This window comes from Peromyscus leucopus, chromosome 2, assembly GCF_004664715.2.
Source record: "Peromyscus leucopus breed LL Stock chromosome 2, UCI_PerLeu_2.1, whole genome shotgun sequence".
NCBI classification, from domain to species: Eukaryota; Metazoa; Chordata; class Mammalia; order Rodentia; family Cricetidae; genus Peromyscus; species Peromyscus leucopus.
Window position 1 is genome coordinate 61,183,278 of NC_051064.1, and position 24,116 is coordinate 61,207,393.

General features: G+C 43.6%; 2 protein-coding genes across 5 annotated transcripts in view; one reads left to right on the forward strand and one right to left on the reverse strand.

The window, feature by feature from the left end:
• Nucleotides 1-97: 97 nt before the first annotated feature.
• Cdc26 (cell division cycle 26) lies at nucleotides 98-11,591 on the forward strand. Of its 3 annotated transcripts, none has more exons than XM_028858046.2 (4): nucleotides 98-203; nucleotides 2,038-2,147; nucleotides 3,442-3,627; nucleotides 10,326-11,591. In XM_028858046.2, the coding sequence occupies exons 3-4, from the start codon at nucleotides 3,547-3,549 to the stop codon at nucleotides 10,503-10,505; spliced, it is 261 nt and encodes an 86-aa protein (XP_028713879.1). In that variant the 5' UTR covers nucleotides 98-203; nucleotides 2,038-2,147; nucleotides 3,442-3,546; the 3' UTR covers nucleotides 10,506-11,591. The 3 variants fall into 3 exon arrangements, with proteins under 3 accessions (XP_028713879.1, XP_028713881.1, XP_028713880.1); XM_028858048.2 differs by having other exon boundaries at nucleotides 3,506-3,627; XM_028858047.2 differs by lacking the exon at nucleotides 2,038-2,147 and having other exon boundaries at nucleotides 101-203.
• Nucleotides 11,592-13,699: 2,108 nt separating this feature from the next.
• Slc31a1 (solute carrier family 31 member 1) overlaps nucleotides 13,700-24,116 on the reverse strand; it is a 33,658-nt gene continuing 23,241 nt past the window's right edge. For both annotated transcript variants that reach the window (XM_028858045.2, XM_037202610.1), the window contains exons 2-5: nucleotides 19,579-19,762; nucleotides 19,100-19,172; nucleotides 17,471-17,639; nucleotides 13,700-16,892 (exon numbers count right to left, since the gene is read on the reverse strand). In XM_028858045.2, coding sequence (XP_028713878.1) covers nucleotides 16,691-16,892; nucleotides 17,471-17,639; nucleotides 19,100-19,172; nucleotides 19,579-19,707 — 573 coding nt within the window. In that variant the 5' untranslated portion in view covers nucleotides 19,708-19,762 and the 3' untranslated portion in view covers nucleotides 13,700-16,690. The remainder of the gene's footprint in view (nucleotides 16,893-17,470; nucleotides 17,640-19,099; nucleotides 19,173-19,578; nucleotides 19,763-24,116) is intronic.

A 24,116-nucleotide genomic window follows, 5' to 3' on the forward strand; every position in this document is an offset into this window, starting at 1 on the left:
CGAAGTATCTTGGGCGTCGTAGTTGCCAAGCGTCTGCTGGTGTCGAGGGGCGTGGCCTCATGAGCGTTCAACACAAGCTCGCGGGAAAAGAGGCGTGTGGGAAGAGAGGCGCAGAGTATTCTGGGAAGTGTAGTTCGGGACGCGCAGCGATGGCTTCTTGGTGGGAGTTGAGGTTCTGGGAAGCTGCAGAGGCCTGAAAAGAGGTAGGTTCGCGGATTTCGACTGTAATCAGGAGCGAACCGAAGGTCTCTGCTCTCCTTCGGGAGGCCTTCCATCATCTCGAGGCCGAGAGCTGTGTTGCCATGGAAATCTCTCCCTAGACTAGTGCAGCCTTGGAGCTGGTAAGGAGGACTGTACGGTAGGTACGGAAGTCCTCCCGGGGGCCCCTCGTAACTGGGTGGCTCCGCAGCGATTTTGGGCTTCAAGAAGCATTAAACTCTAAGAGCCTTCTAGGACTAAAAGACGTGGCGGGGGATCGGCGGCCTAGTTTGTTGTTGGTTTACTTGTCTACAACCTATTCTTTGTGTTCTTTGAGATAAAGGGTCCAGGGAGGCGCCAGGGAGAGTGCATACCAGCAGCTGTCGCTCCCCGGATCGCTAGGCCATCAGAGATAAGGTTTCTTTCTTCTTCTTTTTTTAAATCCTTACATGAAGATTGTGGGGATTGCCAAAATATTCGTGTTTGCTGAGCTGGACAGACTCACTCCTGCTCTTTCCCAAACAAATGCAATTATCGGAGCACTTCATCTTCGAGTGCTTACTAAACGCCGAATTATGCACAAGGAGCTAATTCTATTTTAGTTATCCAAGTCACGTGACAACAGAGTACAGAAAAATAAATTCTGGTGAGAAATGAGGCTAATCCGTCGTTCTGGAGCCATAGTGTAGTAGAATTATTAACGTGGCAAGTGGAGAGCAGTTCTTTTAACCTGCACTCAATACTGCCCTCTAGTGGCGAGGCTTTCAGTTTGTATACAAGTAGAAAACTTTTCTTCTAATTATTTCTTCCTTTTCCTTTGGAGCTGGCTTCCTCTTCCATTTCTCTACTTAGGGATCTGGTAGAACGTAGTATCTGATTTAGAATAAGGCAGTTTGAAATGTCATGGGCCAGTGTTTTGTATTGATTTTATCACCCCTGGCTATGCTAAGAGAGAAAGGTAAATGTTTCTTCATTTAATATACATCGTAGTCTTTTGATTCTAGATGCATACAAGAGTAATTTACATATTCACACTATGATCTTTCACTTGGATCATTATCATTTTACTCTTTTCTCTAGTGGTCTATGTGTAACTTTTATAGGCAGCTGATATTGTTAACTAAACTGTTTGCTTCAATTTTACAAAACTGCAATAATTTTTCAAGCTTCACAAGTCTTCTGTATTAAAGTAATATAAAGAATGGGAATGTAGCATGTTCAGTGGGTAAAGGAACCGGTACCCAGCCTGACATCCCCTGTAGTAGAGAGAACTGACTCGCAAAGGTTGTCTCTGACCTCTGTTCATGGGCTGTGGGCTGTGTGCTGTGTGCTTCTACCACACCCAATAAATAACCAAATATAAAAAAAAAAACTTTCCAAAAAGCAAAGTTTTAAAAGTTACTAAAGAGAAATAAAAAAAAAAACAACAATAATGGAAGAGTCTAGGACTCAAGAAAAGTTAGTTTCACCTTCTCTTATTTGGATAGCTTAGATTATTCCAAAACTTGTTGTCTGCTAACTATGGATACTGTGGAGGACATAAAGATGATACCTTCAGTGGGTACTAAGCTCCACTTAGTTTTTTGTTCCGAAACAAACATGGGCTTTGTCAACACAAGCATTCATTTGCCCTATGAAATGATTTTGAACTCCTGTGGCCTTATTGGTCTCTATCTGCCTCCCCTTCAAATTTCCCACAGGGAGTTGACATTCCTGGCCCCTCACATGCAGCCCAGCCTGGGCTCAGTGCTCATGCAGCGCTGTTGAAGGATCCTCCTTAGAGTTCTGTTTTTCCACTAGATTGCCACAGTCTGTTGTCTTGTCTTGTTTTCCCCACAGGTTGCGACAGTGCCTTTAAATGTCTATAGCTCAGCACAGGAAACATCTGATTAGTCAGTGATTTACCCACTTAGGACCTGGCTAGATCCTGTGGATAATCCTATGAATTGGTAAGTTTGGTTTTCATGAGATTTAAGCCATGGTTTTAATACCCAGGAATGGTCACAGTCTCTGATGATGTTCATAGAAAGCAGATTGAATTTATGGCTTGTCCACTTTCCCTAACTATGTTGAATTAAGATGAGATAGTTAACCATTTCCCATTTTTCCTTTGTGTGTATGTGACTGTAAGTGTGGTATATTCACATGTGTGTACACCTTGAGGCTAGAGGATGTTTCCTGGGTGTCCTGCTCTGTCCCACTCTGTTTTACTCCTTGAGACAGGGGCTCTCCCTGAATCCGGAGCCAGGCTGATAGCCAGCAAACCCTAGCAATCTCCTGTTCCTCCATAGTTCAGGGTTACAGGTCCCTATAAGATCATGCCCAACCTTTTTTACTTGAGACAGGGTTTCTGTGTAGCCTTGGTTGTCCTAGAACTTGCTGTATAGACCGTGCTGGCCTCAAACTAAGATTCACCTGCCTCTGCCTCACAAGTGCTGGGAAAAAGGGGTGTGTCACCATTGCCTGGCTATGCCTGTCGTTTTATGTGTGGGATGGAGATTTGAACTGAGGTCCACATGCTTGGGCAGGAAGTGCTCTACTTGCTCAGTCAATCTCCCCAACTCCTGACTTTCTTCCTCTTGTTTCTTGTCTGTTTTTGTTTTTTTCAGACAGGGTTTCTTTTCTGGCCTCCAACGCCTATGCTCAAGTGACCCCAGGCAGTTGGGGCTGTAGTCACAGGCCACTGCCCTCGGCTAATTTCTTTTAGCTAGTGTATTTTTTTGGAGGTTATTAGAGCACGAGATTAAGGTGATTGTTGGGGGTCTTGCTTGGGAGCTCACAGCCGGGAAGGTTTCAGGACACCCAAGCTTGGTTTCTGACCTAAAACTCTCGACAGAGAATAGTTTCTGTGCTGCTGTGTCTGTCATGTCCTCTGGGTTTTGAATGAAGCATCTCAGAAAGTGTTAAAAAGAAGAAAAAAAAAAAAACAACCCAAAAAGATTGCTGCCTAGATTCTCTGCTGGCATTTTGCTGGGTTTGTTTTTGAAGATTTCACTTTTAATTTTGTGTATAATAGGTATATGCACGTGAGTGCAGGTGTCCACGGAGGGCATAGGCATCTGATCCCCTGAAGCTGGAGCTACAGGCAGTTAGTTATAAGCTGGGAATTGAACTTGTGTCCTCTGCAAGGGCAATATTTACTCTTAACCGGAGAACCATCTCTTTAGCCCCCAGCAAAAAAAGCCTATGCGTGAAAATCTAAATGAGTTAATGTCCTGTTTATTTTATTGTTCGTGTTTACAGATTTATCCGTTTGTAGCTGAGACTCCGGCACCTGAAGTTTTTCCTCTCTCGACATTTTTAACAGCCCATAGCTCCCTGGGTCTGACTCCTATTGCTGATTTCAATATGCTGCGACGAAAACCAACACGTCTGGAGCTCAAGCTCGATGACATTGAAGAGTTTGAGAGCATTCGGAAGGACCTGGAGGTGAGAATTCACTTTCCGATTCTTAGGGGTATTTCAGATAGTAATTACCTTCGGAACCTCAGACTCTTCCAGCGGCTTATTTGAAATCTATTAGGGTGCTTTTCAGGGATCTCAAAATAAAAATGAATTTCCTGTGACTATCATAGCAAAGAATTTGGTGGCCCAAAACAACAGAAAATGATCCTCTTATAGTTCTTTTTTTATTTATTTATATTACTATTTTATTTGTTTATTAACTTTTTCATATATTTTGGTCATGTTTTCCCCAGCCCCAATTCTTCCCATACCCTGTCTACCTCATTACTCACCCAACTTTATGTTCTTTTTCTCTCTCAAAAAACGAAACAAGGGCCGGGCGGTGGTGGCGCACGCCTTTAATCCCAGCACTCGGGAGGCAGAGGCAGGCAGATCTCTGTGAGTTCGAGGCCAGCCTGGGGCTACCAAGTGAGCTCCAGGAAAGGCACAAAACTACACAGAGAAACCCTGTCTCGAAAAACCAAAAAACAAACAAACAAACAAACAAACAAACAAACAAAAAAAAACGAAACAAATTCCCCAAACAAGAAACAAAAAGTCCACAAAAATACCACTGAGTTCATTTTGTGTTGGCCACCTACTCCTGGCCGTGGAGTCTGCTCAGGAGTGTGGTTGATATCCCCAGTGATGTTGGAGACGTTAGAGAAAACTGATTTTTCCTTTGCCATGAGTGTCAGTTGCAGCTAGCCTCTTGGTTAGGGGTGGGACCCTGTGTCTGTCTACTTCTCCCTCAGTGCTGGGACCCTGTCTGGCTCGAACCCGTGCAGGTCCTGTGCGTGCCGCCACAGGCTCTGAGTGCATATGTGCATCCGTCCTGTTGATCTGGAGGGTGCTGTGTCCTTGGAGTCGTCCTTCTTCACCTCTTAACGATCTTTGTGCCTCCTCTTCCACATAGATCCCTGAGTCTTGAGGGGAAGGGTTTGAGGAAGACAATCCAATTATTACTGAGTGCTCCAGAGTCTTCCACTCTCTACACATTGTCCAGTTGTGGGTCTCTGTGTTAATTGCCATCTAGTTCAAGAAGAAACTTCTCTGATATGGCTGATCTGTGGATACAGCAGTATGTCATCAGGAGTCATTTTATTGCAATGTTTCTTTATCAGAATAGTATTATGTTTTCCCTTAGGTCTGTGACCTATCTAGTCTCAGGCTTGTGCATGCTAGGCAAATACTCTACCAACTGAGGAACATTACAGCCTGTCAGCATTTGTTATTAACTTGGAGTTATTTTATTTCCCCCTCAGTGCTGAAGATTAACCTAGGACTTTGTGCATGTTAGACAGATACACTTATTGAACATTCACCTGCTCCTTGCAATCATTTGGCTGTTTATTGTAAAATCTTTTACATTAGGAACTTTGAGTAAAGAAATCCTATTCATTTTCTTCACCATTGAATTTCTAAAATCTAGCCTGCAGTGGGGTACTGTTTATATTTTTTGTTTTTGTCTGAGACAGGATCTCACTGTGTAGCCCTGGCTGGTCTGGGAACCCATTATGTAGACCAAGCTGGCCTTGAACTTGAACAGTTGCCTCCTGAGGACTGGGATTAAAGGCATACCCACACTAGGCAGCTGTATATATTTCTAAATCTGGCTTTGCCACACAATATTAGATATCTATTAATAAGAGTAAATTCTTCCATGCCTTCAGGATGAAGTCCAAATTCCTAAGCATGGTTCATGAGGTCCTTTATGACCTAGTCCTTGCTCATCTCTCCACTTTATCTGCCAGGTTGTCTTTAATCTCAGTGCTGTGTACTCTGCTCCCTTCCCCCCTACCTCATCTTGACTTGGCCCCTTCCAGCCCCTGGCTGGATTAAGTTCACTCCCCACCCATGTTGATCTACCTCTTGTAGGTAGCACCGCTCTCTGTTTTAACTCTCTGTTTTCTTCAGCTGGGCCAGAAGCTCCTTGAAGGCAAGGATTAGTATATTAAGCTCTGGACTCTTTCCAGAGGAGGGCTCCCTACAAGCCAATTTGCATTTGCTGCTCGAGGAGGTACTTTATTCAGATGGTAGGGGACATTACATCTTGCATGTACCCAGCATGGAATTGGCTTTACATCATTCATACGAAGTCTGACAACTTCGGTTTCTCTTGTTCTTCATTCCAGCAACTGTATTGTTCATAAAGTATCATCAATTTTTTCGTGTGTGTGTGTGTGTGTGTGTGTGTGTGTGTGTGTGTGTGTGTGTATGTATGAGTGTTCTCATGCCATGGAACATGTGGCAGCTAGAGCACAACATGCAGAAATTATTTCTCTTCTCTCACCATGTTTATTCCTGGGATTTAATTCAGGCTCAGTCTTGGCAAGCAAGTGCCTTTACTCACCCAGCTGTCTTGCCAATCCAGTTCTTTTTTTTTTTTTGCTTTTTAAGAATTCATATTGGCAGTCTATTATTAAGCATGAGGTTTTGCTCTTTTTGTGTTTTTAAGACAGGGTCTCACTGTGTAGCCCAGGTAGGCCTGGAACTCATTGTGACCTTTCACCTCAGAGTCCTGAGTGCTGGGATTGTAGGCATTCATCTTCAGTCCTGAAAAGGATGAGTTTCAAGAATGGTTTAGGTTTTAGTTGTGATGAATCAAAAATGCTGGCCCAGTGGACTTTGACTCTGCAGAATGAGCTCATTGTTGAATCGGCCTTTCCACTAAAAGGTAGTGGGTTTGGTGTCCTTTCAAACAGTTCAGGAGAGAGGGACACTCTTGGAATGAATGAAAATGAAAACAGTAGGAAAAGCGGCCCTTCCTCTTTCCATCCTCCTCAGGTTCAAATAAGTAGCCCAGGCTGTCCCAGCTTCTCCTGCCCCTGCCTCTCAAGGACTGACACTATAATTGGGCACTGTCCTATGCCTGGCTCTGTTCTTCCTCCTTTCCTTTTCTTTTTTCTTGTTTGGTTTTTCAAGACAGGCTGTCTTTACATAGCCTTGGCTGATCTCGAATTCACAGAGACCCCCCTGCCTCTGCCTCCTAAGTACTGGGATTAAAGGCTTGTGCCACCATGCCCAGCTCTGGTCTTTTTTTAAAAAAATCTTTGTGAACTTTTTGACTACATGTGTCCTCACCATGTGTATGCAGTGTCCATGGAGGCCAGAAGAGGGCATCAGAACCCCTGAACTGGAGTTACAGATGGCTGTGACCTGCCATGTGGGTGCTGGGAGCTGAACCTGGGTCCTTTGCCATGTGGGTGCTGGAAACTGAACCTGGGTCCTTGGCAAGAGCAGCAGGTGCTCTTTCTTAACTGCTGAGTCATCTTTCTGTCTCTACTCCTTGGTATTTCATTTTTCACTAAAGTTGTTTGCACCTCAGGAACAGTCTGTAGTTGTTCATAACATGAAACTTTTAAAACGATTTCATTCCAGGTGAGTATCCTCAGAGATCCCTTTGCTTCTTAGAAGTAGTTTTTATAAAGATTTTTTGGGGTGAACCTCTTAAGGTCACTTCTTTGTAGTGTTGACTAACTAGAGATTAACAGAAGTCCAGTACACATACAAACGCGCACACACACACAATTGTATTTATTATTATTAGGTATATGATGTGGGTGAGTGAGGGTGTTCGTTTTCCACAGTGCATGTGTAGAGGTCAGAGGACAACTTTCTCGAGTTGGTTCTCTCCTCCGCCATGTTGAGGCAGGGTCTCTTCCTGTTTCTGTTGTATACTTCAGGCTAGCTTGCCCAGGAGCGTCTAGGCTGTCTCTGCCTGCTAGCTTACGGCTAGGAGTGCTGGCATTACAACCCTGCACCACCACATCCAGTTTTGTTTATTTATGTATTAAAACCCCATGGGTTCTGGGGACTGAACACAGACTGCCAGGGTTGTGCAGCCATCGTACTGGCCAGGTTCCTTATGTTGTTATTTAAAAGGTAACCACAGGAAATTTCATATTTGGGGGCATTTTAGATTCTGGATTTTTAGCTTAGGATACTTGACTTCTGTAGCAAATGCATACTATTCCAAAATCTGAAAGAAAAAAAAAAAAAACTTGAATCTCAAATACTTTGGGTCCCAAGTATTTCGGAGAAGGGATCCTCAGCCCAGCCTTATTTGATTGACTCTAGTACATTGATGCTGGGATTTGAGGGGTCACAGTTCACCAGTGAGTGGTGCAATTACCATCATAATTTCAGTGATCAGAGCAGCTGAGCTGTGTTCCCAGTAAAGAACTGTAGATAGAGCATTATCATTTAATGCCATCTTTATAGTCAGGGAGTGGTGGCTATGGGAATCTGTAGTCACTTGTGATTTAGAGCAGGACCTCTTTTGTGAGACAACAAAGCCTAAGTCTTCCTCTGTATCTCCTGTTCAACTTGAATTGGCAAGGTCGAGTTCAGTCTCCAAACAGCCGTAAAGTTAGTCTGGTCTCCTGCGGCCTGACTGAAGCCATTGCTGCTGTAACAGGAGGATTAAGGGCATGAATCAGAAGAACCAAAGCCCTGATTGGTTGGATGTATTGATCTGACCTTTGACGGTACAGCGGGGAGCTCAAGAACACATTGTCAGAAGTGGGGCAGACTCACAGATTGTCTGGTCTCGAGAAAGCCCCAAACAAAATGTTCATGGGCCGTGGTATTGTTCAGACAGATCAGCATTTGCTCGTCTATGCAAGGTGGATAGGCAGAGTGGAAGGAACCAAAGAGCCCTTTCTGGAGAGGATGCCTTATGCACATCAATAGTGAAGATTTTTGTTGGTGACAATAAAATACTACTCAGGAGCATGTGTTTAAGAGACTGCTTTGAACTGTAGAGCAAGATCGAAAGAAGTAGTTGTGGAAACAGTGGAATAGAGAGGATTTGTCCTTATAACTTGTGCCAATTATCATACAGTTGATTCAGAAATAACACCATTCATTGGCATCCTTTTGACATGGAAAAGACCTTTTTGAACAAGACATTATCCACTGCATAACAAGGAGGCGGGGCGGAGGTGGACCTGGTGACCTTTTTAGGTTGTGAAGAGAACTTTGGAAGTGCTGGAAGTAACTTTGGTCACAGTGGCAACTTTGGCAGAAGACGAAGCTACAGTGATGGAGGCGGAGGCGGTGGCAGCAGAGGTTGTTGTGTGAAGCAGGCTGTGGGGGCTGGAGAGATCTGTAACCAGGATCCGGCTGTGGAACCTAAGCGAGACATGGTAGTGGCGGGATCCATGGTGGCTGCAGTGAAGGGAATTTGGCAGTGGTTTAACTAATCACAGTGGTGGTGAGAACTCCATGGCTTGGAAATCAGTCAGATCAGAGACCCAGGAAGTACGTCTCAGTGAAGGAAACTCAGGCAGTATGGTGGTGGTGGTGGATTGTAGCATAATTCTTTTGTTTTTGAGATAAGGTTTTACTATAGAGGCCAGGCTAGCTTTGAACTTGTAATAGTCCAGTTGTAGAGTTCTAAACAGCGCAGAGAAGGCTTCCATTCTTAGGAAAGCGAGTTGTCAGGAAAGCTATAGAGTACTTAGGACAGTCCAGCCAAATGCCTTAAAGAAACTTTAGGAAATGAGCCACAGAGGGAGTGACATCCCTATCAGGAAGGTTTCTGCAGCGGAAGCAGGAAGCCCTTCTTGTTCAGGAGGTTCTCAGCCACAAGTGTAGAGACAAGTGTAGCAACTGTTGATGCAGTGTGGTGCCAGCTGGATTGACACCAAAGTCATCTAGCTGTTGTAGGTTTTCTTTCCATTGCATTAAGGATTGACACCAAGGTCATCTATCTGTTGTAGGTTTTCTTTCCATTGCATTAGGGATTGACACCAAGGTCATCTAGCTGTTGTAGGTTTTCTTTCCATTGCATTAGACTTATGGCTCATTGAGTTGCAATAGTGGTACCAAGAATAAAGAGGAAATTTTCCAAAAAATTCAAAACCAAACCAAAAGCAAACCAGGGGCTGGGATATAGTTCGGTGGTAGATTGCTTGCCTACCATGCATGAAGCCTTGGGTTCAATCCCTAGCATCATCAATAAACAAGTAGACAATTAACTTACAAAATTGAAAAGGCAGAAGGAAGCCCCCAAACTGAGACCTACCCCAGGTAGCATCGTCTCTTCTTGTGTTACCATAGTTGTGGGGAACCAGTCAGGCTGCAGGTTTATTTTTTATTTTCTGGTTTTTTGAGACAGGGTTTCTCTGTGTGACCACACTGGTTGTTCTGGAACTCACTCTGTAGACCACTGGCCTCCAGATCACAGAGATCCACTGCCTCTGTCTCCAGAGTGCTGGGATTAAAGGCGTGCGCCACCATGCCTGGCAAGGCTGTGGCTTCTTGGTGACTACAAGAGTCATGTCATTTTTCACTTGTTCTCATTAAAAAGTTTGCTTGAAACACCTTTTGTTGCCCCATATCCACTATCTCCAACTGCAGGTTCCTGCAGGCCTCTGTACTGCACCCTCTGTGACTCCCCCATTATAACCTTGAACTCTCTGTGTATAGAACTAGTGGTCTCCATGCCCGTTGCCTTCTAGACTGCGATATTCTGGAAGGTAGGGGTACATCTTCTAAGACTGCATGCCTGTATCCTTCTTGTAACGATCCTAAACTTGGGATATCAGTTTATTGTTTATTAGCCCCTAACCTTGCCCCTTACCCAATACTCGTGTATGGTAAATAAATGCTAGATTAAATATTTGCTAATTGAAAGAATGTTTTTCCTAATTTTTTTTTTTTTTTTTGACTTTCAGACCCGTAAGAAACAGAAGGAAGATGTAGAAGGGGTAGGAACCAGTGATGGAGAAGGAGGGGCTGCTGGGCTCAGCAGTGACCCCAAGAGCCGGGAACAAATGATAAATGATCGAATTGGTTACAAACCCCAACCTAAGCCCAACAACCGCACATCTCAGTTTGGAAACTTTGAGTTTTAGAGATGGATTCTCTTGCATACCAGACCCCTGGAATGGAATAAAATGATGGCGGAAATACAGAACAGATTTAGAGAATTAAGTGTGTACAACCAAGCAGAATGTTTTCTGTCTCCTGCAGGGAGAAATAATGTCTGCGTGAAATTACTGTTCAACTTTTCTGATAAGCTAGAAGCCAAATTCTGGCTGTTTCTGGAAAATTGGACTGTGGAAAGCTTACCTGATTTTTGTTTTTAAAATTAAATATATTTTTGGAAAAAATGTGAGACATCCTTAAACGTAGTAGCAATGAAGTCCCTCGCTCTGAGAGGTAATCGCCATCAGAGGTGATGTCCTTGTCTTTACAAAAGGACCCCAAACCTGGACACTTGGAGTTGATCCCCTGGACTTTCACTTCACTTGTTTATTCAGTATTTGGTGACTGCTGCCCGTCCTGCAAGCAACAGAGATCCCAGATGAGTGTGCTCGTGGCTCTAACCCTGCACTTGGAAGGCTGAGGTAGTCTCATGAGTTGGAGGCTAGTCTGGGCTACAGAATGAAGTCTTGTCTCAAAATGTAAAAACACAAAAACAAAACAAAAAAACCAATCCAAACCAAGACAAAGACCCCTACCCTCATGGAGATTGGATTCTAATGAACAAATTGTCAGAGTCAAATCCACAAAGGCTTTATACAATGAGGGAAACACGAGCATTCCTAACAGTACGAGAGGGACTTTAATTCTTCTTCCCTTGGGACTCGCCTAAGAATTCTTGCAGCAGGAACCCATCTGAATTCTGGATATTTTTGCACCATGCTCCATTTTACCATAAAATTCAGGGACAGAACCACCAACTGTGGAAGCCAGAACACCTGGAATCAAGTTTCAAAGAGACTCCTTAGCTGGGTTTTACCCAGGCTTCTGGATAGTTCGTGAGTGATGTATATGGGAAGGTAGAGATAAAGAGGAATGTGTAGTTTCCTCTTCCTGCTCCACGCTTTTTTTTTTTTTTTTTTTTAACAAAACTTTTATTCCAGTTTTATTAATGACCCCTGAGCCCTGTTATCTTACTGTCTTAAAAAACAATAAAACCCGAGACACAGGCTGTAGATAGGGACTCTTTATTGCAGCCTGCAAAGGCCTTACAGAGGGCAAAGAGAAGATTCTGCCTGCATTACTCCTTCCTTCCTGCACCTCCCCGTAGGACTTCCCGGTTGTTTTCATGCCTCCTGCATGGCCTGCCTTTGTTCTAATAGCTGTCATGCAGAGGGCTGTGTAAGACAGTGCGGAGTGATCCATGCAGACACCACAATTCCTGAAAGGGCACACCTGTCTGAGTTTGCAGACGTGAACCAGAGCTCAGCCGTGAAGTGGCAGGTAGTAGATTCGAACCCGGGCAGTCTGCTTTCCTTGCCCATGCTTCTAAATGGCCTTCAATATGTTGCTTTCTTAGTGTTCCTGGCTGAAAGCAGTGTGTGGGGGATAGAAGTTTTTATTTTTAGGTTTCCAAGAATTTCCATGCTGTTTTATGAACAGAATGACAGTTATTCATCAGTAGACTAGGACTTACTGCAATTGCTAATCTTTTTTGGGCATTAACTACATTATGTTTCAATTCTGTATTCCTTAGGATCTGTTCATTTCTGGATTACCAGTGCCCAGGAGGTTAGTCAGTTGTAAAGATACTGACCTTATTCAGGAGAGTGACCTCTCATTTTCCTGAAGTCTCTAGGGACAGAATAACCAGTAGATAGTGAAAACAATATGGGTTGGATATGCCTGTGTTGTGTGGAGTACCTTATCCATATTGCTTTTAATTCAAATAGGTAGGTGCTATTACTCCTTTGTGTGTGGGAGGATACACACTAGGCGTGCTACAGATTGAACCCAGAGCCTTAGAAAAGCACACTCAGGCAAGCACTCAACCACCAAGCGACACCCATAGCCATTTGCTTTTGCAACAGGGTCTCACAGTGTTAGAAGCCCAGGCCGAACACTGCTCAAGTTATGCCTGCCCTCTCTATCTCCATCTTCATAGCTGGTTCTGAGATCCTTGCTGCTACAGGGACAGACATACTGTGGAGCATCTGTAAACAGAATACCCAGGTGCCAAGATTCCATTCTGTCTGCCTAGACTTACAGATCAGGTTGCTCGACTCCCGGCCATTAGAGGGCTTCTGGTGGGGACACATCTGCCACCTGTGTGTGCCCCTCCTCCTTACTTCCCCCGTATCCAGAGTGGTGCATTTCTTTGGAATTCTCTCCTTGCCACCAAGAATCAGAGATAGCCTGACTGGTGCTGAGGCCTGAACTCTCAGATCCTGTCATGCTGCTGTCTATATTTTCATGGCATTAATGACTCTGAATAGAATTCTTGCCCAAATGGAAAATCCACCTGTGTTCCCCTGTACCCCCAAACTGAAGACCTTTAACTAGGTAGTCCAGGTCTTTCCTCATAACCTTCCTGCCTCATCCTGCCAAATACTAGAATGACAGGCACTTGTCACCGCACTTGACTATCAACTGCCTTTTTATACATGAGGAAACGTCGAGATGGTTAGAATAGTTTTTCCTAAGTGGTGCAGCCCAGATTTGAGACCCCCGTCCTCAGGGGCCATGTTTATCACCGCACTAAAGACTGCAGGAATGGTGGGGAGCGCTCTGTGGGCCAGCAGGAAGACCGGTCATGGTGACACCGGCCACTACCACGGGGCTAGGCAAAGTCCGGCAGGGAGGCTCCTGGAAGCCAGTGCTCCTGCCTGATGGCATGAATGCAGAGGTTATGAATCATGGATGAAACGGGGCAAAAGTTAGCTTTTGAACCCAACAATCCCTCCTATACTGAAAGACTTGCAGACACAGGACCCGTGTCCTAGGCACAAGGTCATGCTGATCTGGCAGGCACTAGCCCAGACTTTTTTTTCTTTTTTTTTGAGACAGGGTTTCTCTGTGTAGCTTTGGAGTCTGTCCTGGAACTCGCTCTGTAGACCAGGCTGGCCTCGAACTCACAGAGATCCGCCTGCCTCTGCCTCCGAGTGTGGATTAAAGGTGTGCGCCACCATTGCGCTAGCCCAGCCTTTTAAGTACAGTGAGAGAATAGCAACAAGACCACGTTATCTAAGAGACTGACATTGTAGAATTCATGGTAATGGCCAATCCCCAAAGACTGCAAAGCGACCAGCTTCCTTAGAGACTACTCTGTGTAGACAGACATGCATAGAATCACAAAATCAAGACATTTATTTTGTTCTCTTGCACACAACACTTACAACGTTCCCATTACAGCAGTCCTGCTCTCTGGGAGCTTACAGTCTCTGAAACAGTCAACACGAACGGAGACCCAGTGATTAAGGCATTACATCAAATGCAGACTTGTCATTTAGATGAATTTTCTGAAGTGGCTGGAAAGGGCAGGCTCAAGATTAAATGATATGACGTACACCCCGCCTCACTCTCCTGAGTCTAGTAAGGAACCCAAGCCCACAGTCTGAAAGGGAATTTGGGACAACCCTACCATAATAGTAAAGAAACTTTGATGGATGCTGAGGAGCTTCCCTATGTGGGAAATGGGATGTTGAGTGTTCTTGCATCTTGGACTGGAGTTAGTACCTAGGATCTGTAACTCTGGGGGTAGGTAATCCTTTACTCAGCTTTATAGAAACTAATGGGGCAACTGCTTCTTGAAGCAAACTTAAGGCCTGTACCCAGTTATAAATACCAAGTTCTAATCGGTAAGATAATTATAAGCACAGCATTGCGATGCCTACTGCATCAGGAAGCTGAGAGACTTTAAAAAAACTAAGCTGCCTGGGATAAGACAGGAAGGAAAAAGTAAGCAGGGCTCAAGAAATTTAGACCCAGTCTTCCCACAGAAGAAGGAGACGTTTAGATGAACACAAGAGCTGGGCATTAATGTTCAAGAGCATGGATTTAAGCTTACATCTGTCCAGTACTAACCACACCCTCCAGAACCTAGTCAGGGATCTCAAGTGCAGGTTTTGCAGTAGACTGCTTCTAACCCGAAGAACCACGTCAAAGTGAGGTTTCTCTTGGTTTCAGATTCATAGCACCCTGTCCTAACTGGCCCTGGTTCTTCCCACCTCACTGGTAAGGTCTTGTTTCTGATAGTGTATGCTTTATTTTTAGGGTGTTGGTTAAACAAGGCCTGCATATGCTAGCTAAGTGATCCCCATCTGAGCTGCATCTCAGCCCCGGGAAGGTGTTTTATGGCAGCTCACCTGGAGATTTCTAGAAAGCACCAGGGTCCCCACTGAATGTGGGTTTTGTATTCCCCTGGGTTGTTTATTCCTTGGCTTCTGAGATAACAACGGGGTACATCTGTCTGCACCATAATGTCGGGCTCCGTCAGTACCTGGCATTCACTGTGCAATGCTAAAAACCAGCACAACAGGACTGAATGAAGAGAAAAGCGAAGCTCTAAAGTGAATTTCTTAGATTTTTTTTAGTCTCTATCCAGTAGGCTTTTAACCCTCTCTTGGGTCAAAGCTACCAAAGAGCACATTCCTTGTTCTCCGAGGTTTAATTGGCACCCATAGAGAGGAAGTATAAACTTCAGAATCACAACACTGGCCAACAAGACAGCAGGTTTGTTTCTTCTGTTCCGAGGCACAACGGATCTAGCACCAAAGAAGGAGGGATGAACAGACGAGCACAGGAAGAAGAATCACTTTAAAGAGGTAGTTTGGGAACAAGCCTGCATGGAGACTAGTGATTGACAGCACATCCAAGGGGATTCTTCAGTGAGAAAAGGGGTTTTGGCCACTCTGAGCTATGTGAACCCCCATAAATGATAAAGGTGGTCAAGCGGAGGATGGGGACCTACATAATGCTCACTGAGAAAAATCTGGCTACTAGACCATGCCCCACGTCTCTCCAAACAGAAAGTCGGGTTTTTGCCCTTCTGGCCTTGGACTGGCTGACCTGCACTACAGGACAAAGGTCTCCTGGCCTTCAAACTACTTCCAAGGAACCCCAGATCTTTAAGTCAGGACTAGAGACTATATATGCTGCTAAGTGTACTTTGGCTATACACAAGTGTGTGTATATACATAAAGCCTATTTGGAGCTAAATAAGTTTGTGGAATGAATAAGTATTGACCAGCAGCATTTAGATATGACATGTGCCCAAGACATACCACCTACCAACCAGCAATTCTGATTCTCATGCCTGATGCCAGGGAGCCCCACCCTCTGTCCCTTCCAGGTGCAACTTTGCTATTTTAATGCTGACTCTTAGGGTAATCCTCTTGATGTCAGCAGAAATGTCACCTAGGAACTTAGAAATGCCAAATTGGTGGCTCTAGGGTTGATGTCCACCAAGTAGTGTCTTAACAAGCCCTCTGGGTGATTCTGAAACATTCTAAAGTTTGAAAAATCACTGGTTTCAAGGAACATACACAAAAACAATAATAGGAAAAACAATACAAACTTTGCTTTGTTCAGTTGGGACAAACCAAAGTACTGAGTCAAAGTAAAATGGCAATGGTTTTATTTAACAATCTCTATTTCTGCTATCTCAAATTGATTGTCCTGTTTTGCTTTGATTGGTAAGTTCACTTCTAATCCAAATGTTAATGGGAACAAATGTTGGTGAGTGAGGAAGAATACATACTCCACAAACCATAGGCCGCATTTAGTCCCTAACCACGCTCCACACACTACTAGTATTTTGGTGTAACACATCACACCTAGAGAAAGGCACAATGTGTTTCCCGCTTGCTAAGACTGGAGCTTATTTTCTAGTGTGAAATTTAAGTCCCGGGTTGGGTGAGATGTCCCTAATTACCATCAATTCTTTATGAAGTTAAAATCCCTTTCTGTTACTGACCCAGAACCCCACCCACCCAACACACATATCATCTGTTTAAAACAAAAATGCACCCCCCCCCAAAAAAAAACCCAGAAAAATAAAAAGAAGCAGATAATCAAGTCATTAACTAGGAAGCTACCTGGATTAGACAAGACTCAGGATTATGAGAGAGAAGACATCTCACAGATGGCTTCTCAAGACAAAGTCAATTTCATCTTATTAGAAAAACCACTACTCAGAGACTGTAACTAAGCCTCTATTCAGTGTGTGTGCATAAAGAGACAGGAGAGAGAAGGGATGATTGGAGAGGGAATCACATCTTCCGGTCCCGAGATGCTTCCTACATACAATTGATAAGGCCACATGTGGAGTCTGATGTTAATGGCAGTGCTCTGTGATGTCCACTACCACTGCCTTCTTCCAGCTGAAGAGAAAGTATCCCGTCCCAGCCCCTGCTGCTACTGCGATGCAGAGGTACCCATTGTAGGTCATGAAGATGAGCATGAGGAAGTAGCTGATGACTACCTGGATAATGTGCAGCACTGTCTGCAGGAGGTGGGGGAAGCTCAGCATCTGCTGCCTGGGGAGTAAACAGACAGGAAAGTCAGACTTGGGAGGCTGCAGTGCAGGAGAAAAGCTGTAGCTGTTAGCACAGCCTTCAACTGGACTGCATCATAGCTATCCCGGACACTGTGTGGGGATGGGATTGGGGGTGGGGGTAAGATAGAACTTTCGATTTTCATTGAGCCAGTCTCAAACTTACTACGTATTTAAGGACGGCCTTGAAATCTGATTCTCCAGCCTTCATCAAGTGCTGGGATAACAGGCATACATCATGCTTAGATTTAACTTTTGACAGAAAGGAATCAGGTGCATTCTGCCATTCTTTTATATCTTGACTCTACATTCTTAAAATGCCCATTACTATTTAGAAAATATTTAAAAAATTGGACTCCCTTCAACTTCTTTCAAAGTGGCAAACACTTGCAACTTAGAACAACATGTATGTGCCTTTGCAGACTGCAAGTCCATAAACCACAACTGGGAACTTCTAAAGTTACATGGAATCACTAACTCAGGGAGAAAAAAACACTTGCTTTGTTACATTCTTAAGACAGCTCTCTAGACCTTTCCTTTGGATCTGTTCCATCTTCTTACCCAACAGTTTTGTGCGTCTCCATCAGGATGGTTCCATTTGGTCCGGGGACAGGCATGGAATTGTAGCGAATGCTGACCTGAGACTTGCGCAGCAGACCTTCTCTGGCTATCTTGAGTCCTTCATAAAACATCGCTAGTAAGAACACGGCCACGAAAGCTCCAGCCATCTCTAAGAAAGGGAGCAAGGAAGGAAGGAGGTAACAGCACCGTCAAAATCATGGGCCAGCATGCTACTGGACACAGTGGCGCCCTCCTGTGGTCCCTGTGCTCGGGAGGCTCAGGCAGAGGATTCTGAGTGCACAGTCAGCCTGAGCTACATGGCAAGTAACTATCTCAAACAGAACAGAAAAAGTGTCATCTCAGTTTATGAATAACTGGATGGTTGCCTCTTTACCCTCGCAGGAGAGCTGAGATGTTATCAAAAAACCACTGCCTCTGCTCAAGAACATATTTACTTTCTGATTATCCAAACACATGATATAGAATATGGAAAAAGGGAATAGCCAACTGTTGTTTTGTTGTTTAACAGGGTTTTGTTGTGTAGCCCAGGTTGATCTTGGCCTTCTGGAAAGTCTCCTGCCTCAGCCTCTAGAGCACTGGGATTACAGGTATGCACCACCACATCCAGCTAAAACAACCTGTTTTTAAAAGTGCTGCTTATGTATTTTGAATAAGCATTTTAAGAGATAATGTATATATAAAATGAAGAATTGGTAAGATGAATGTATTTATGTGACTAATTTAAATTTAACATACTACTTGAACTAAATGCTTCCCCCTCCTTCTCCAAAATCAAATTGGTTTATTTCAGAAATAACCTTGGTATCTAAAGCAGTTTAAGTGACAAGTAAACTCACTGAATTGCATTTAAATGTAAAGCACCAATATATACATGATAGATAGCAAAGACGGGTGACAGCCACCTTAAAACTAAGAGTGACTCTATGATATGCCAAGTGTCAGGACATGAACACCATAGTTTGATGTAGCAGAGAAAAGTGCTGGTTTAGAGAGTTCTAGAAAGTGTGACACTTGTTTTAGCTCTGTCATAATAAACTGTGTTTCAGGGCAAGGCATTTCACTATATATATATATATATATATATATTCACTATATATATATCTGTAAACAGGCAGTTTATGAGATCAATACTTTTTTTTTTCCAGGCAGTGTCTATGTAGTCTGGCTATCCTTGAACTCTCTATGTAGACTAGGCTGGCCTTGAACTCACAAAGATCCTCCTGCCTCTGCCTCTCAAGTGCTGAGATTAAAGGTATTCACTGCCATACCTGCCAGGACCAACAGTTCTTAACCAGGGTTACACTGTGGTATTTGAATATGCTTGCAGTCTTAAACCTAGGACCAATTACAACTTAGCAAGCAAGAAAAGGATTACAAAAGATCCTTATCTGAAATTTAAATTATTTACCTAAAGGAAGCTCACTGGAGGATCCAAAAAAAATATCATGTATTCCATCTTCTGATTAGGAAATAGGAATTATGATGGTTATGTAGCACAACCATCCGGATCCGGTAATAATAGGACAGAAAGAGGTGCTGGATTTCCAAATCTATGTCACCATCTCTCATGTGATTGTCATCTTCAAAGATTACCTGATGGTTACTCACCTCCAGGTGTGTTGATTACCAAACCGGAAAACAATAGTTCCACATTATCAAAGCCAAAGTAGAAGGTCATAGGCTGCCAGAAAACCAAAACAAGCCAGTTAGAGAAGACTGAAGAGCTAATGGGCATCTCAGCAGAGGCTCACAGTAACACAAGCAGACAAGAAGAAATACCTGAAGCAGTGGGAGGCTTTACTACCATGAGCACTAAGAGTTTTTCCCCCCCCCTCCACCCCCATCTCATGTCCTTCTCTCTTTCTACACAGAACACAAACACCAGGACTTAATTCAGGAAGGGGTGGGTTTCAAAAGAGAGGCTTAAAGAAAGGAGTCTAGAAAGTCTGGTTCTGGTGTCACTGTGTATGTTGTCATCCGACTTGCCTGGGGCGGGGTCTGCTTTGGTTCTCTCTTTGGTGACCTCCCAGTGCTAAGATTCCATGTTCCTATTATCCAAGTGTAGGGCAAGGTCCTGTGACACTTACCATCATCATCATCATGCCGTCGCCTCCACCATGGGAGTGGGAGGTAGTGGGGTGATGGTGAGGTGGCATGGTACTGTTGTCCATGTGGTTCATCTCCATATGGTTCATCCCCATATGGTTCATCCCCATATGGTCGGAAGGATCCAGTTTTCCAGACAAAGATGAGAGTCAGCAGAAAAAAATCCTTCAAGAAGAACAACTATGTATTATTAAGGACATAAAATATTTTCTTGATAGATACTTTGTCCACACAGAACTTTGCCCAGTGAACAAATGCTCTCCTAGATACGGAGGTAACTTGCACTAGTAAGGATCACCTTCGAGACAGACGAAGGACAAAGGGCTGTACTGAAGACTCGAGACACCCACTCCTTATTCTGCACAACTACTCCTCTAAGACACAGGCTTAACAATGTGTGTTCAGTTTAAATATGAGGTAGAGGAAAGCAGCCTCTTCAGATGGCAGGAAATAGAGAATCTGAAATAACGTATAAATGGAAGCCATTAACAAAATGCGATGACTCCAAGGCTCTCTAATCATAAACACCAGTAGATAAAAAGCCAGGACCAGATAATTCTCCTAATTGGGATGGCCTGTGTTTAACCAGGATAGTCAGATTCCACTTAGAGGACAATCAGCTTTGAGTTCATTTAAATCTCAGGAAAGGTCTGCTGCTGCCTCAGGCAAGGAGTGTGCCCAGCTTTCAGACACAATTTCAGCCACCAGGACATTAGCATTAAGAACATGAAAAATAAGGTATAAATTGGATGGTCTATATTAAATTAAGTCTAGACACTGCATCTTCAGCTTGTACCTTTGCACCATGTTAATACTTTACTGCAGAAGTCAACATGAGTCAGAGTTCAGTGACTCCCACAGCTGCTGTGTGGGCAGGGGACTGGGAAGTTGGGCTATACTGTGCAGAGGTAGCCCTGGCTGTCCTGGAACTCACTATGTAGACCAGGCTGGCCCTGAACTCAAGAGATCCATCTGCCTCTGCCTCCTGAGTGCTGGGATTAAAGACATGTACCACCACTGACTGGAAAAAACCTGTCTTTTCTCTAATTTGTATTTATTTTTATTTGTATGAATGTTTTGCCGGCATGTATGAATGTGTATCACTTGTGTGCAGTGCCTGAGGAGGCCAGATGAGGGTGTTGGATCCCCTGGAACTGGAGTTACAGATGAGTGGAATGGAGCCTGGGACTTATTCCAGAACAGCAAGTTTGCTTAACTTCTGAGCCACCCGTCTAGCTCCTGAAATCTCTGTGTCCCTCAACTCCAGTATGTAGAAGAAATTCAAAATAGGATCAGGGCATGGTGGTGCCCACTGTAATCCCAGCACTCAGGGTGTTGAAGGAGAAATATTCAGACTCTGAGTCAAGCCTGGGCTACATAGTGAGCGTCTGTCTCAAAAAAGGAAAAAGAAATTCCAATTAGGTATCCGCGGACTTGAGTCTGAGTACGCTTCTGACCACTCAAGCTCCTATCATGGACCAGACTGGGAGCTAAGTACTAGTAGTTCAACAGCAAATAAAGGGAAGTACTTGATAAGGAGAGAGGTAGTGAAGTAAGCAGAATAATTTCATGATGTAATCAGTGCTATGGGGGAACTAAACAGGGCAGCGTGACATCGCTCAGATGTGGAGAAGAGATGCAGCTCAACTAGGAAATTTACAGCCAGGAAGCTACATGTCTGACTCAAGAACAGCCAGCTTACATAGTTCTATCACACAGACATGCTCCAAGTTCCACTTTCCACTTGAGTAACTGTCATTCTAGACTCGGCAGTATCATTACAGAGTTGACAGTCTATCTAGTCCTCTCAACACCATTGTTACGGTATTAAAATGTTGAACAGTGGTTTTGCTCATGGAAATTTTATAATAAATACCAAATAACAGAATATATAAAATAGAGCCGGGCGGCAGTGGTGCACACGCCTTTAATCCCAGCACTCGGGAGGCAGAGCCAGGCAGATCTCAGGGAGTTCGAGGCCAGCCTGGTCTACTGCGTGAGATGCAGGACAGGAACCAAAACTACACAGAGAAACCCTGTCTCGAAAAACCAAAACTAGAAAAAAAAAAAAATATATAAAATAGTGAGCCCACAAGTGTCAATGATGAGACCATTGTCGAGCAGTTATCAGTTTTCCTTAAAAAAAAAAAAAAAGGCAATTATGACAGAATGGTAGGAATATTGGTTATAACTCATGATTCTAAACCAAACAAATAAAATGGCATCAGAATAAAAGGAGCCAGATGACTAATAAAGACACCAAACAGAAGTTATAAATTTCATTTTCTTCCAGGGCAAGGCTGGAAAATGATAACATTAGAAAAGGATAAAAGATAATTTCACTCCATATCATCGACAGGAATCCAGGTCATGGAGAGGCAGTGAACATTTTATTGGGTGCCTTTATTTCTAAGAGGCAGAGGGAGATAAAGAAATGAACCAGACACAATCTTTCCTTAGAGACTCTCGAAGGGGAAGTTGAGCAGTCACACTTTATGACATGGACTCTTTAAAAAGCAGGAACATGGCACCACAAACTGCTTGAGCCCCCACACCCTTAACTTCTCTGACCGCTGATAACACTGTTTTCAGTAACAATATTTGAAGACCGGGCAGTTAAGTCTGTGTAATGGTAAATATTATCAAAAAGCCTTCAGGCAGATCAGTGGCCCAGGTTCAAGGCTCAAGGAAAGCTCCAAACCATGCACCTGCTCTGCAGTGTCCTGTGTGTAGGATGCATTCCACATTCAAACGCACCAGGGAAGAGAGCAGGAAGAGAATCAGCTTGTTTTTCTTGTAGTGCACAATGGACTTCTGTAATGGGAACCTTCTGCAAGGCTTCCCAGTGGGGTCTGGGCAGGGAGGAGATCATCAAGCAGACACTGTAGCTCAGACTCCAGCCTGCTGTACCCTGTGTCCACTAAGCTTCTTCGGATTACTGGAGCCCAGGAATACAGAATTTGCTTAGTATGTGTGGACTCTGGCTTTGACCTTAACAGCAAAGGTGTGAGATTAGGAAAATCCCACAGGACTATGTCAAATCAAATTTATAAATATATATATTACTATATTGTGCATCAGGAAGAACTTAGAAGTTATTTATGAAAACAAAACATATAAGGGCTGGAGTTAATTGCTCAGTTGCAGAGCTTTTGCCTAGCACAACTGAGGCCCTAGGATCAATCACCAGCATGGCAAAAAAAAAAAAAAAAAAAAAGGTTTTATTTTTCAAAAAATTTGTATCTTATTTACTTTTACTGTATGAGTGTTTTGCCCTGCATGTATGTATGTTCACCACATGTGTGCCTGGTCCCTGTGGAGGTCAGAAGAGGACATCAGATCTCCTGGGACAGACCATATAGGTGGCTGTGAGCCACTGTGTGGGTCCTGGGAATTAAACTTGGGTCTTCTGCAAGAGCAACCAGGGTTCTTAACCACTGAGCCATCCTCCAGTTCCCTAAAACTTTAAATCATAGTAAGTACATGCCAGTCTATATGTTTTTTGTATCAACTTAGCTTTTCAGTGATGTGTCTGGATATGCCATGTGTCTGCATAACCAATTGTATATATAAAAAAAGATTCAAAAATCAAACACAATTAACCCATTCCCTCTAGAACATAGGCAGCAAAATGGTATTTGTTGGTTTTCCTTTGAGAGCTTTAAGTTGATCCAAACTCAATTTATTGAGAACAGAAATGGATACTGAAGGAAGAAAGGGTAAGTCAGAACCCAGGCACACACGGCTGTTGGCCTTAGTTCACAGTCTGAGTGGTCTGACCTCAGAGTAATCTGGAGCCGGCTGTTTGACTCATTTATGTTTCCCAAACTCCACAGCATCTTGCTCTCTAAGAACTGTTTCCTGTGATTTAGCTCCACCCTTACCACCTCTTTCTAAGAACCGGGTTCAAGGTCCACAAAGCAATTCCTGTACATTTTATGGACTCAAGTTCTCCATTATAAAGCAATTAGTTGAACCCGAGGATGAGTAAGAGACGGGATTTAAAATCTCTGAGATAAAGCATTGATTCAATGGGTGACTGTTTGGACACAGCAGGCATATGGTAATTCCATGCTAAGACTCAACTTTCTCTTTGCTCCTTATCCTCTATCATTTCATCAGGTTCACACATTATTTAAAAAGAAGAAATAACAAAACATGGATAGAACAGAAAAACAAAACAAAAAAAATCCTTGATTCTTAACTGATAAAATCTACTTGCAATACTGTTGTTTAAGGGCTTCTTATAAGACATCAGAGAGAGCAGAAATACTGTGCTTTTATTTATATTGTTGCCATTCAGATTACGCCAGTTTTCTTCAATAGAATTCAAGTGGGACCCATATTAGAAAGACACCTTTGTATTAGAAAAGATAGTCAGGCAATTTAAACCCGGTCGGTGGTGGTGGTGGTGGCGCACGCCTTTAATCCCAGCACTCGGAGACAGAGCCAGGCGGATCTCTGTGAGTTCAAGGTCAGCCTGGCCTACAGAGTGAGATCCAGGAGAGGCACCAAAACT

Bases quoted from the DNA above. Each gene is read 5' to 3' on its own strand.
- Cdc26 (XM_028858046.2), top strand. From the start codon at position 3,547: ATGCTGCGACGAAAACCAACACGTCTGGAGCTCAAGCTCGATGACATT. The intron at 3,628-10,325 runs GTGAGAATTCAC...TTTGACTTTCAG, and splicing joins GCATTCGGAAGGACCTGGAG to ACCCGTAAGAAACAGAAGGA.